Genomic DNA, 11,270 nt, shown 5'->3' with positions numbered 1-11,270 from the left:
TGGGGCTTGCAAGTGTGCACACTGGCTGAGGGGCCGAGTGAAGTCAGGACATCACTCAATCGGTCCCCCTCTACCAGGCTGCCCTCCTCTGGCTCCTTCCTCCTGACCTGAGTCCTCATTCATCTCTCTGCCCTCAGGACTAGGGAAGGCTGGGATGTGGGATCTGGGCAGCCTTGAGTGTCACTATCCAAATTGGCCCTGAGGGAGTGGGGAGGAGGAATGCGTGTATGAGTGTGTGTGTGTGTGTGTGTGTGACACATTAAAGTACCTTAGAGGGCACTGGGGACTTCTTTCAACCCACGTGTCCCTCACCTCCCCCTAGACCACAAAACCTGCCTTGACCAGCCTCTGCTTCTCCTTCTTTCCTGATTACTGACTCAGAGCCCCTCAGAGCCCCCTACCTCCCTGCCCTATGATTCCTCCAGGCCTTTCCTCCCAGGCTGTATGTCACAGTGTTCAAGTCCTCCCTCTCTCCCTCCCCAGCTTCCTCTCCCCATCTTCCCTCCACTCTTCTCGCTGGTCTGGGGCCAGGGGGATCCCAGGCCCAGCCCTCCAAGGGTTTCTCCATGGGGCAGGGGTGGGGGCGGGCTCTCGGAGCTGTGACCAGTGGAGGGTGGGGCCCACAGAGCTGGCTCACCGGCCTAGGCAGCTGCAATATCAGGGGTGGCTCATGGGTGAGGCCCAGCCCCCTGCCTCCCCTCCCTTCCCCCAGGTATAAGAGCTGAGCTCAAGAGAGCTGGTTCCTCCAGTCCGGTCTCAGCAGCTGCCAGCAGGTAAGGAGAGCCAGGGCTTGTCACCCAAATGGGCTGCTCCCAGCGCAGAGGGCATGCGGAGCCTGTCCCGCCTTAGTCTGCCAGGGGAGGGGCTGGGGGACCAGGTCCTGGAGGTTGGGGTGTGTGTGTGTTTGGACAGGACTGGGGTTTGGGGTGCGGGTTGGAAGAGATGGGAGGAATGAAGCTAAGTGAGGCCCAAGGAATTCCCTCTAAACAGGTTGGCCTGAGGGCTGTGACCTTAGCTCCTGGAGCCTGGACAGGGACAGGGCTTGTGTGGAGTTGGCTCCGAGCCCCTGGGTGAAGCACAAAATATCTGGGGTGCAGCCAAAGGGGATAGTTGAGAAAGAAATGCTGAGTTCTCCCCTCACCCCAGCCTCCCCTCTCCTCTGAGCAGATCATGAGCCATCAGCTTCTCTGGGACAGGCCGTAGGACGACAAAACTCTCAACACAGGACCAAGTGCACCAAGTACCATGGGACAGTGTCGGTCAGCCAATGCGGAGGTGGGTCCATTCATTCCTGGCCTTTCTGTTCCCACCCTCCTCTCCTTCACCCTGAGGGTCTGTGTCCCCCCTTGACTTCTGCCCCCTAACCCAGGCCTTGCCCTGCACTCCTGACCCTGCTGGTGAGACCCGAAGCCCCTCTCTGGTGCCCACACAGGCTGATGTAGATGGGCCCTCCCTGGAGGAGGATGCCTGGGCCACGTGCTGGGACCTGCCCTGCCTGGGTGCTGGCGGGTGGCGGGGAGGAAGTCTTGCCCAACCTGTGGCTCAGGGCAGAGGACAGCAGGGGCAAGGGGGCTGGATGCTGGGTTCTGGAGTGGGCGGGGGCCCACGTGCCTGCCAGCTGTCTTCGGCCCTGTTGGCTCTGCCTGTCTCCTGAGGAAACAGGGTGTCATAGGGTGGGTGGAGCCTCCCTGACATGGGCGATGTCCCTTGCCCTCAGGATGCCCAGGAATTCAGTGACGTGGAGAGGGCCATTGAGACCCTCATCAAGAACTTCCATCAGTATTCGGTGGAGGGTGGGAAGGAGACGCTGACCCCCTCTGAGCTACAGGACCTGGTCACCCAGCAGCTGCCCCACCTCATGCCGGTACTGAGGGAGTGGGCCCTACCCCAGGCAGTACCCTGACTTCCCAAGCAAGTGCTCCAAGACCCCGCCCACGCTGCCTGGGCCCCTGGCACTGGCAACCCCCAGCCCTACCCCTTGTCAGTGCCAGGTAGGCTCAGGTCCTGCTCCCTGCTCCTGGGCAGTCTTGGGTGGGAAGGGTGGAAGGTCCTCCTGCCTGAGCTGTGGTGTCTTCCCTTCTCTCAGAGCAACTGTGGGCTGGAAGAGAAAATCGCCAACTTGGGCAGCTGTAATGACTCTAAACTGGAGTTCGGGAGTTTCTGGGAGCTGATTGGAGAAGCAGCCAAGAGTGTGAAGCTGGAGAACCCTGTCCGGGGGAGTTGAAAAGCTTCCCCTTGAATTGGAGGGGGATGCTGGGGAAAGGGGACTTTAGAGCCTATGGGCTTGGAAATAAAACTCCTCCCCACCCCCCTACACTATTCCCCAGCCCCACCTGCCTCACCTCTGCAAGGTTCAGGTCCATAATGGCCCTGCCAGGGGCCTCTATGCATTTCATCCCTGGGAGCTCCCAGGAGCTAATGGGTCCAGTAGTGCCCTGTCAGAGGAAGGCTCCGGGGCGAGTTGGGGCCAGGGATGGATGTGGAGGGATGCTGGAGGGTTGAGGATGGTGTAAGGGCCTGATCATTTGGTGATGGGGGAAGGGCAGTGAGGAGCTGGGCTACGTGAAGTAATCTGAAGGGGGTGGGAATAAGGCTGGATATTTGTTATGAAAAAGGGTCTCTAAGAACCTACCCCTCCTAATCTCTTTCCCAACCCAAACTGTAGCTGTCTGTCCAGTGCTACCCCTCCCTGCCTCTTCTTCTGCCCCAGCCTGCTCCCAGGACTTGTCCCTGGGCTGGGGAGGGGAAAAGAGAGAGAGCAGGCTGGGGGAGAGGCTGAGGAGGGTGACTTTGGGAGCGAGAGAACCAGCTGGGTGCTTGGGCATTTAAAAAATGATGATTGTTTTGTATCATTTGATTAATAAAAAAATGGAAAAAGTGAAAGATGTTGTCTTGATTGGACACCCTCCCAGGGTCCATGGGTGAAGAGATGTTGGGGTGAATGGCAGTCACTGGGTGGTGTGGGCTGTGCGGGGCTGCAGTGGTTGGCAATGGAAGTGAAGGGGGGATTCACTTTCCCCCATGGATTTGGGTTGAGAATGGCATCAGGCCTAAAAGGTGGGAGACCTGTCCTCTCTGAGGGACAGACTTCTCTTTGCCAGTGACCTGGCCCTCTGACAGGAGAGGAGAGCATGGAAAAGGATGTGAACCTGTGCCCGGAGGGTATAGCTCAGTGGTAGAGCATGTGCTTAGCATGCACTAGGTCGTGGGTTCAATCCCCACTACCTCCATTAAAAAAAAAAAAAAAGGGATGTGAACTCAGTTGTGCTGGAGCCTGGCTGACTAGTAGCTTGGGAACTGTAAGACTGAGAAACAGACTGACTGGTTTGAATCCCAGCTCTGCACTCACTATCTTTGGAACTTTGGGCGTGCTCTCAGAGTGTCAGATTCCTCACCTCGAAAGTGGAGATATTCATAGTCCTTCCCTCGCAGCATTGTTAGGAGGATAGTACAGTGACACATCATGTAAAGGATGGGTCCCCTCTGGTTTCAGCTGTTGCCTCTGGGATGTCAAACTGGCCAGTTCCCTTGGGTATCTTGGAGAAAGGGTGGAGGGGTGTTTCCAGAGGAATCCGCTGCTGCATAGGAGAGGTCCTAGGGATGGGTCAACTGGAAGTGGAAGACAGAGACACTCTGGTCCTTTCTGACTTGAGCCCATAGAAATCAGGCATTACACCTGAAATCCCAACAGTGAGGAAGTTTCTGTGGCCAGCCAGCCAGGCCTGGGAAGCTAACTGAACTTGTCTGTTAAGGGCCCCTGAAACTGGGCCCCCAGTGACCCAGGTGAGAAGGGCAGGTGACAGTCCTTCCCTTTCTTTCTCGAAGTTGTAAATTCTGCTCAGGCCTGGTGGGGCTGGGAGGGTGGGGTTAGGGGAGTGCCAGTTTCCACCACTCCCTCTGGGGTGGGAGCTGAGGAGTGTTAAAAAAAAAGGTGTGTATCCCTTTAACAAGGGCCCAGCCCCGGGGCCAAGACAAGAGGGAGCTCAGTCACTACCTTCCCACCGAGCCAGCTCAGCCAGGCAGGGCCAGGAGGGAGTGGGACAGATTCTGGGAGTGCAGTGGGGAGGAGCCCTGGCGGGGCTGAGTGTGGAGCTGCTTCAGTGCCAGAGCCCAGGCCCCAGAGCCCTGCGGGAGAGGAGGTGGATCCAGAAGGCAGGTGAGCCCCCCAGGTCCGTCCTGGGAGACATGGGCCTGCCAGAGGGGCCCTGCTGGCCTGGGAGGCCTGGAGAAGGGGCAGTGAAGGGGGCCTGAGCAGGGGGGCCTACTAGAGACTGGGCAGGAAGGTTTCGTTAATTGTTAACTTTCCCAAAAGGCCAGTTGGGGAATGGAGAGTTCTGGTGAGGGGGTCGGCAGGAGAGGCCTTCAGCGGAGTGGAGGCGGTGGCAAGACCCCCTCCCTGGCCCAGCAGCTGACTGGGCTCCTCTCCAGGGGCTGGGCCACCAGGCAGAGTGTTCAGAGTGTTTGGTAGCTTTTGCCCACAGCTGCTTTTCCCCAACAAGAAAAGTTTCCCCAACAGAAAAAGGGCAAATTTTCCCCAACAGAAAAAGATGTATGTTGGAGGGGGTCGAGGAGCGGTAAGACCTTGGACACAGGTCTCACTGGGCTCTAGGGGCTGTATCCTGGGAGAGGTGATGGGGTCCCGGAGGAGCCAGGGAGGGCCCAGGGAGCCTGAGAGCCCGAGGACAGGAGGCAGGCACCGAGGTGGCGTCTCTCCACCTCATGACTCGGGCAGGTCCCCAAGGCTGACCCCACTGTGCTCTGGGAGCTGTTCTGTGTGTGGGAGGGATGATGGGACCCAGGAAGAACCTGGGTGAGGCCCCCTGGAGCCTGAGCTCCAGGAGAAGGGTCTGGAAAGTGGGCAGCTTCTCCTCCACCTCGGGACCCAGGCAGGTCCTGGCTTGACGTGCTTTGCTTGGGGGAGCCACCTGCACTCTAGAGCTTTCCCTTGCCTGGCCCTGTCCAGGTGGGTGGGGGTGAGGGCAGGGGTGCTGGGAGTGGGGCTCACTTTCCCCATCTGCTAGAAAAGAGCTCTCTGGGTTTTGGTGGGGCCAGGGGCAGCAGTGTGTGTGTGTGTGTGCACCTAACTTCGGAGGAACAGGCTGCTTCTTCCAGTGAGATCCTCCGAAAACAGGAGTGTTTGGAGGGTAGATGGTTCGCCCAAGCAGAGGGAATCAGAAATGGCAGGATTCCTTGCTCACTGTGTACGTAAGTGTAAATGTGAATTAGATGCAGTGAGTCCTGTGAGGGTGGGGATGGCAAGACTGGGACACGTGGGTGAGGTGCTAGCCTCTGGAACTGGGGAAAGAGCCTGAGAAGAGGGAACAGAGAATGGGGCTGCAGAGGCTGGAGAGATTAATTTGAACCAGCCTTGCAAACAGAGTAAAGCTTCACCAGCCCAGTGGAGATGGCACCTTCCCTGTGTGCTACGGGCAGTTGGGGCAAGTGAGTGAATTAAGAAGGAAATGAATGAGTGAATGAATGAGAATGAATAAAGGAGTCCATGAATGAGTGAATAAACAAGTGAATGGTGGATAAATGAGTGAACAAATTCGAGGTAGATGGAAGGGACACAGAGAACAGCACAATTAGGCTTCAGAGTGGTCTAGGCTCCTGAGGGGAGGCGACTAGGAGTGATAGGAATGCAGGGACATTCCCAACACTTGGGAACAATTTAACACTCAAGGAGTGTGTGTGGAGATGGGAAGAGAAGGTGAATTTTAGAGAGTGTGGTGGACGTTCAGGGCTCCACGTTGAAGGGGACTGGGGAGTTGAAGAGGCAGGGTGAATGGGCGAAGCTAGGAGGGGTGGGGCCCAGAACCTGGGGGTGGGAGGGCGGGGCTGGAGTGGCTGAGACCCAGGGGCATGGTGTCAGGGCAATTTGGGCTTTTGGAGAACTCAGCAAGCTGGACTGAGGTGGGCGGGGTGGGGGTGGGGTCCTCTTGGTTGCTCAATGATGAATCAGCCATGGAGAAGACAGTGAGAACACTTGGGGACGGTTGGGGGCCCCACTGTCCTCTGGAGGGCAAGTCCCTCCATTGCCACTTTGGGAAGTCTACAATGTACCATCCATCTCCCCGCTAACTCTCAGCCCAGGATCTACCTGTGGCCAAGTGAATGCAGGCGTTACCCCCTGCCCTGCCCTTCCCAGGGAGGGGCTGATGGGACAGCCAGCTACCTCCCCTCCCCACAACCCCATGCCTGGGGACCCTCTGGCCAGGTTGGTGGGAAGGCTGGGCAGGCTGGAGGAGCAGGTGACCTTGGCATGGGTGTGGTGGCAGAGCCCCCAGGGGAGGGAAGGGGAAAGAGGGTAATGACACCTGACCTCCCCCCTATACCCTTCCTTCAGAAAAAGCTTCAGAAAAGCATTTGTCCAGATTGTTATCTCCAGAGTTGCCTATTTGACTAGAAGAAGGTGGTGTGGGGACGATTGGGAGGCCTGGGAGCTGAAGCCCAGCTCTCTGGGGTGACTATGTACCTGACAGCAGGTGCTGAGATGGCTCCTGCAAGCTCACCTGTGTCTTGCCAGGTAGAGGCTGAGGCCTGGGCTCAAGAAAGGGCAGGAGTAGGCTCCCCTGGTCAGAGGAAAAAGACTCCGAGAGGGAAGATGATGGGAGGGGAGTGGGCGGCCAGTAGGGAGAGGGGCAGAGGCACACTACTGCGTAAAATCCATCTCTTTCCTTTTCCTGACTTCCCCACGGACTCCTCACTTAGGGTACGAGGTCTGGGCTGGGTAAGGTGCTGGGGTTCTTTGAACTTCCTCCCTACTCCCAAGGCTGGTTAGAAATAGGCTTGACACCATCCTTGCTGAAATAGCTTTCAGAATCCCCAGGAGTGCTGGTCACAGACCTAGGCCACTCCCCACCCAAGGGCAGCAGGGCAGACAGTTCACAGATTGAGACACTTTTGTCTTCATTTGCTAACGCTAGACCATTTGTGCAAAAGTCTTACAGGGGTATAAACATTGAACCACACAATTACACACAATAGAAAAAAAGTATTGGAAAAAGAAATACGGTTTCCTACAGTCCTGGTCCCACACTTCATTCTTTTGGCAGCAGACCAGGTGGATGCGGCAGGAGAGAGAAGGGGAGGATTCCTGATCAGAGTTGCCCTAACCTGACCCCTTTCCCTCTCAACTCTCTTTCCTTCCTGCATCCTGATTTTGTCCTTCTGGGTCTCACCCTTCCTCCAGAAAAAGCGTCATAAAAGAAAACTCTTAGAAGGATGATGCAGGGCCCTGGATACCTTGTAGCAGGGCCGAAGGAGGTGGAATATTTATAGAACACCTACCTAGAGCAGGGCATTGCTCCAGGCAACGTGGCCGAGGGGAGATGCGGAGATTAAACGCAGGGAGGTGTTATATCCAGGATTTTAAAAAACCCTCCCCAAATCTCCGAGTCCTACTGTTTGGTTCAGAAAACACAATGGCTGCATGTAAGAAACACTCCCCATGCTTCAGGGAATGTCTGATGTCCGGGGAGACAAGACCCAGGGAAAGACTGCAGCCACACCAGCGAGTGGGCCCCGCCAACGCTGCCTGAGTCTGTGGGAGTCGGGGAGGAGGGCGCTGAGGGCAAGGGTCAGGGCAGGCTTCCCCGGGAGGCGTGGTTTGGGCAGGCCTCAGCCAGGTGGAGAGGGCAGGGCAGTGGGCGCCGGAGGAGGGGCGGATGGCCAAGGGGGGATTAGAAAGCAGGTGGCATGGCAGGCGCGGTGGTGGGGCGCAGTGAAGCCCCCCTCCCTCCCTTCCAAATGGAACCGTGGGATGCCCAGGACCAGATGGTGGCTGTGTCCACCTTCTCTTGCCAGGACCCAATGGGCAAGGCGCTGCGTCTCATTCCTGGGCTTGAGGGTGGGAGGGGAGGCTCATTTGCCAGGGTTCACTTGGGGGGGCTCTGGGCATGGGCGGTGACTCACAGAGTAGATCCGCCCGCTCCCCTCACATCCTGTTATTCAGTGGGCTGTATCCGCTTGGAATGTGAGTGCCTTTTGTCCTGGGGCGAGGGGGTGACGTGTGTAGCCTCTGGCTGGCTGCGGAGGAGGCTCCATCTCCAGCTGTCTCCAGCTGGGCAGAGCCAGGCCTGGCTCCTCCTTAGGTAATGGGGTGGGGGGCCCTTGGATCCTACTGTATATTTTGGGGTGGGTATGAGGGATGATAGGCTGGCGGGCAGTGGCTAGGGGCCAGACTTGATGGATTGCCCTTTCCCAGGGAAGGGCATTCATGGCCTGAGACCCTGGACGCACTGTCCTGGAGCCTGGCTGAAGGGACTGGGCACAGCCTAGTCCCGCCTCCTGTTTTGTTGCCTGGGGCCGGGGTCTCAGCCAACACTGGGTTGGGGAAACAGTGGCTCCTGCCCCTCCCCAGCCCTGGAGGCCCATCCTAGCAGTTTCTAGCCGTGCTTGTCTCCTGTGCTTGTCTCCCGCGGCAGGGACCCTGGATGGGCCAGGTTTGGAGAGGGCGGAAGGATGGGTGCTTGCCCTCCTCCCCTTCCCATGGGAGCCTCTATTCTCTCTGGAGCTGTGACAAGCCCAGTGCCTGGGGCTGGGGAAGGGCCTGGAAAACCTGCTAAGGCGGTTGAGCTGGGGAGCACCTGGGTGAGAGGAGACATAGCTCTCATTCCAGGCCCACCCCCGCGCCCACCCTGGGTCCACTTTTCCCTCCCCCTCCCTTCTCTCAAGGACCAGCAAGCCTGGGGAGCTGGGCGGTGGGGGTGGGGTGGGGTGGGGCAGGCAGGAAGACAAGGGCAGGGAGACCGGAGGGGCTGTGGCCTGCAGGGCCTCTTCTCATCTCCCCTCTGTCGCGGTGGCACCCAGGCCCCCTTGGAGGACTGAGGCAGTGAGATGGCGGACAGCTACACGGAGCTGGAGAAGGCGGTCGTCGTCCTGGTGGAGAACTTCTACAAATACGTGTCCAAATACAGCCTGGTTAAGAACAAGATCAGCAAGAGCAGCTTCCGGAAGATGCTTCAGAAAGAGCTCAACCACATGCTGACGGTGGGGGCCCTATCTGAGGGCTTGGCCTTCTCGCCCCCTCCTTCCCCAGCTCCGAAAGCCCTTGTCCTCTCTGGGTGTCCTTCCCCACCACTGCCTCTGTCCTTTCAGAGTTATCCCCCCAAACCAGGGTCTCAACCCCATCCAGGCCTCTGTTCTCAGGTGCCCAGGACTGAGCCGCTGAGGGCTCTATTCCCTTTTCCCCAAGGGCAGCAGCTGCCCAGCCGGACCCTGGACTCTGCCTAGGGTCCTGCAGGGGGTGCTCTGCGGAGCTGCCACCCTCAGCCCTGCTCACCCCTGATTCCTCCCCAGGACACGGGGAACCGAAAGGCTGCTGACAAGCTCATCCAGAACCTGGATGCCAATCACGACGGGCGCATCAGCTTTGATGAGTACTGGACCTTGATAGGCGGCATCACCAGCCCCATCGCCAACCTCATCCGCCAGCAGGAGCAGCTGAGCAGCAGCTAGAGGACCCGCCCCCTGTCCCCACCCCCCAGTGCTCTTCCTAGGCTTCCTCCTCAGCCTCCTCTGCCCGCCCAGACCCCCGTCCTCTCTTCTCCCTCCAGACCTTCTCCTGACCCTTGCTGAATAGGTAAGGGGGGGATGTCAGCACCCCTTTGTGAGTGTCTCAGTCTGGGGTGCCTCTCTGGGGCCCCTCTGTGAGATCTCAATGCTGTTTGGGGACCCAAGAGTTTCCCCACCTGTTCAGTCTATCTACCTTTCCAACGTCTGATGTTCCTACTTGATACCAGGTGTCTCCTGACCTTTAGAGGGCAGCTTGCTGCTTCAGGTCTCCCTGCGCCTGGCAGCCCCAGCAGAGACCTCTCTCCCCTTTCTCTCAGCCCCTCTGCTGGGTGGAGGAGACTTCCAGGGATTGCTTTCCAGCTGCCTTTGGGTCTGGAAACAGCAAAGCAAGATTGAGCCCCTTTCCTCCTGCTCAGCTGTGGAAATGGGCAATAAAGGCTGGATTTGAAGTTTGTGTCTCCCTCACCCAGTCCCTTTGTAATATTCATTAAAATCTTTCCACTCCTTGGAACCTCCTTATGCCTTGGTGATCTTTGCCCTGGGCCCCGAGGCAAGGGGGAATCTCACCAAGAAACCCCAAGGCATAGCAAGAAGCAGAACTCAGGTTCCAGCAAGTGCTGTCAGCCCTGAGCCAGCAGCTCCTCCCCTCCTCTATGAAAGGCCAAAGGCCACCTGTCACCACCTCTGGGCCCTCACAGCCCAAACTCAACTCATATTCAGTTTCCAGGCTCACAGTGTTTCCCATTTGGTCCTCACTGCAATTACATGAGAGAGGGGCCATGACCCTCAGTCTTGAGTCATGAATAGTGTGAGATAATGAATTCTCAGCAACAGATTATTCTAATACATAGACGTTTGTGGGATAAGAAAGTAAGAGTGCAAAGGAAGAGGTGTGGGAGGCCAGGGTTGGAATTCGTAGCTGTTGGAGAGGACAATGCCAGCTTCTCTGTTTCTCCCCTGCTGTTGCATCAAGGGAGTCCCTACCATGGAAAGACAGCACATGCCACCAAGGGGAGGCAAAGAAGCAGGGCAGGAAATCCAGGCTGCAGGGCTGGGTCGGTGGTTTTCAACCTGGGGCAGTGTACTCCAACGTTTAAGAGTTTTCAAAAGATTATAGGCATAGACAGTTTTCATTGGAATCCATTTTAGATCCTTAACCTTCTAAAAGTGACCTACTTCTGAATGGGCTTGCAGTCAAGGTAGCACGCTGGTCTTTCCCATCCCTCCTTCACAATAACCCTCCCCCAGTCAAATATGGAAGGAATAGCCTTTACCTGTCCTGGGGATCACAATGCCACCTTGACTGAAATGTGAAGAAGAATATTTTTGTGATTATATATATATTTGTGATAAAAACACACACAACATCAATTTACCTTCTTAACAAATTTTAAATGCACATTACAGTACTGTTAACTACATGCACATGGTTGTACAGCAGATCTCCAGAAATTTTTCATCTTACAGGACTGAGCCTCTGTACTCGTTCAATAACAACTCCCCATTCCCCACTGCTTCAGCCCCTGGCAACACCATTCTACTTTCTGTTTCTATGAGTTTGATTCCTTTAGATACCTCATATAAATGGAATCCTGCAGTATTTGTCTTTTTGTGACTGGCTTATTTCAGTTAGCATAATGTCCTTAAGGTTCATCCATGTCATAGCATATGACAGAATTTCCTCCTTTTTGAAGGCTGAATAATATTCCTCGGCATGTATATACTACATTTTCTTTATTCATTTATCTGTCAAG

At 56.5% G+C, this 11,270-nt stretch overlaps 2 protein-coding genes across 4 annotated transcripts; both read left to right on the top strand.

Annotated features, from left to right (window-relative positions):
- Positions 1–618: 618 nt before the first annotated feature.
- Positions 619–2,883, top strand: S100A14 (S100 calcium binding protein A14). Its single transcript, XM_010954042.3, has 4 exons — positions 619–773; positions 1,168–1,275; positions 1,718–1,864; positions 2,087–2,883. The coding sequence occupies exons 2-4, from the start codon at positions 1,246–1,248 to the stop codon at positions 2,222–2,224; spliced, it is 315 nt and encodes a 104-aa protein (XP_010952344.1). The 5' UTR covers positions 619–773; positions 1,168–1,245; the 3' UTR covers positions 2,225–2,883.
- A 1,104-nt stretch (positions 2,884–3,987) lies between these two features.
- S100A16 (S100 calcium binding protein A16) lies at positions 3,988–10,031 on the top strand. 3 transcript variants are annotated; one of them, XM_045516029.2, is made up of 3 exons: positions 3,988–4,169; positions 8,812–8,991; positions 9,301–10,031. In XM_045516029.2, the coding sequence occupies exons 2-3, from the start codon at positions 8,839–8,841 to the stop codon at positions 9,457–9,459; spliced, it is 312 nt and encodes a 103-aa protein (XP_045371985.1). In that variant the 5' UTR covers positions 3,988–4,169; positions 8,812–8,838; the 3' UTR covers positions 9,460–10,031. The 3 variants fall into 3 exon arrangements, with proteins under 3 accessions (XP_045371985.1, XP_010952346.1, XP_010952345.1); XM_010954044.3 differs by having other exon boundaries at positions 3,990–4,156; XM_010954043.3 differs by lacking the exon at positions 3,988–4,169 and adding an exon at positions 7,939–8,093.
- The last annotated feature ends 1,239 nt before the right edge of the window (positions 10,032–11,270 follow it).

This window comes from Camelus bactrianus, chromosome 21, assembly GCF_048773025.1.
Source record: "Camelus bactrianus isolate YW-2024 breed Bactrian camel chromosome 21, ASM4877302v1, whole genome shotgun sequence".
Lineage (NCBI taxonomy): Eukaryota > Metazoa > Chordata > Mammalia > Artiodactyla > Camelidae > Camelus > Camelus bactrianus.
Note: the sequence above shows the minus strand (reverse complement) of the source record. Positions and strands in the feature narration are given on the sequence as shown.

Bases quoted from the DNA above. Each gene is read 5' to 3' on its own strand.
- S100A14 (XM_010954042.3), top strand. From the start codon at position 1,246: ATGGGACAGTGTCGGTCAGCCAATGCGGAG. The intron at 1,276-1,717 runs GTGGGTCCATTC...CCTTGCCCTCAG, and splicing joins GTCGGTCAGCCAATGCGGAG to GATGCCCAGGAATTCAGTGA. The intron at 1,865-2,086 runs GTACTGAGGGAG...CCCTTCTCTCAG, and splicing joins AGCTGCCCCACCTCATGCCG to AGCAACTGTGGGCTGGAAGA.
- S100A16 (XM_045516029.2), top strand. From the start codon at position 8,839: ATGGCGGACAGCTACACGGAGCTGGAGAAGGCGGTCGTCGTCCTGGTG. The intron at 8,992-9,300 runs GTGGGGGCCCTA...ATTCCTCCCCAG, and splicing joins AGCTCAACCACATGCTGACG to GACACGGGGAACCGAAAGGC.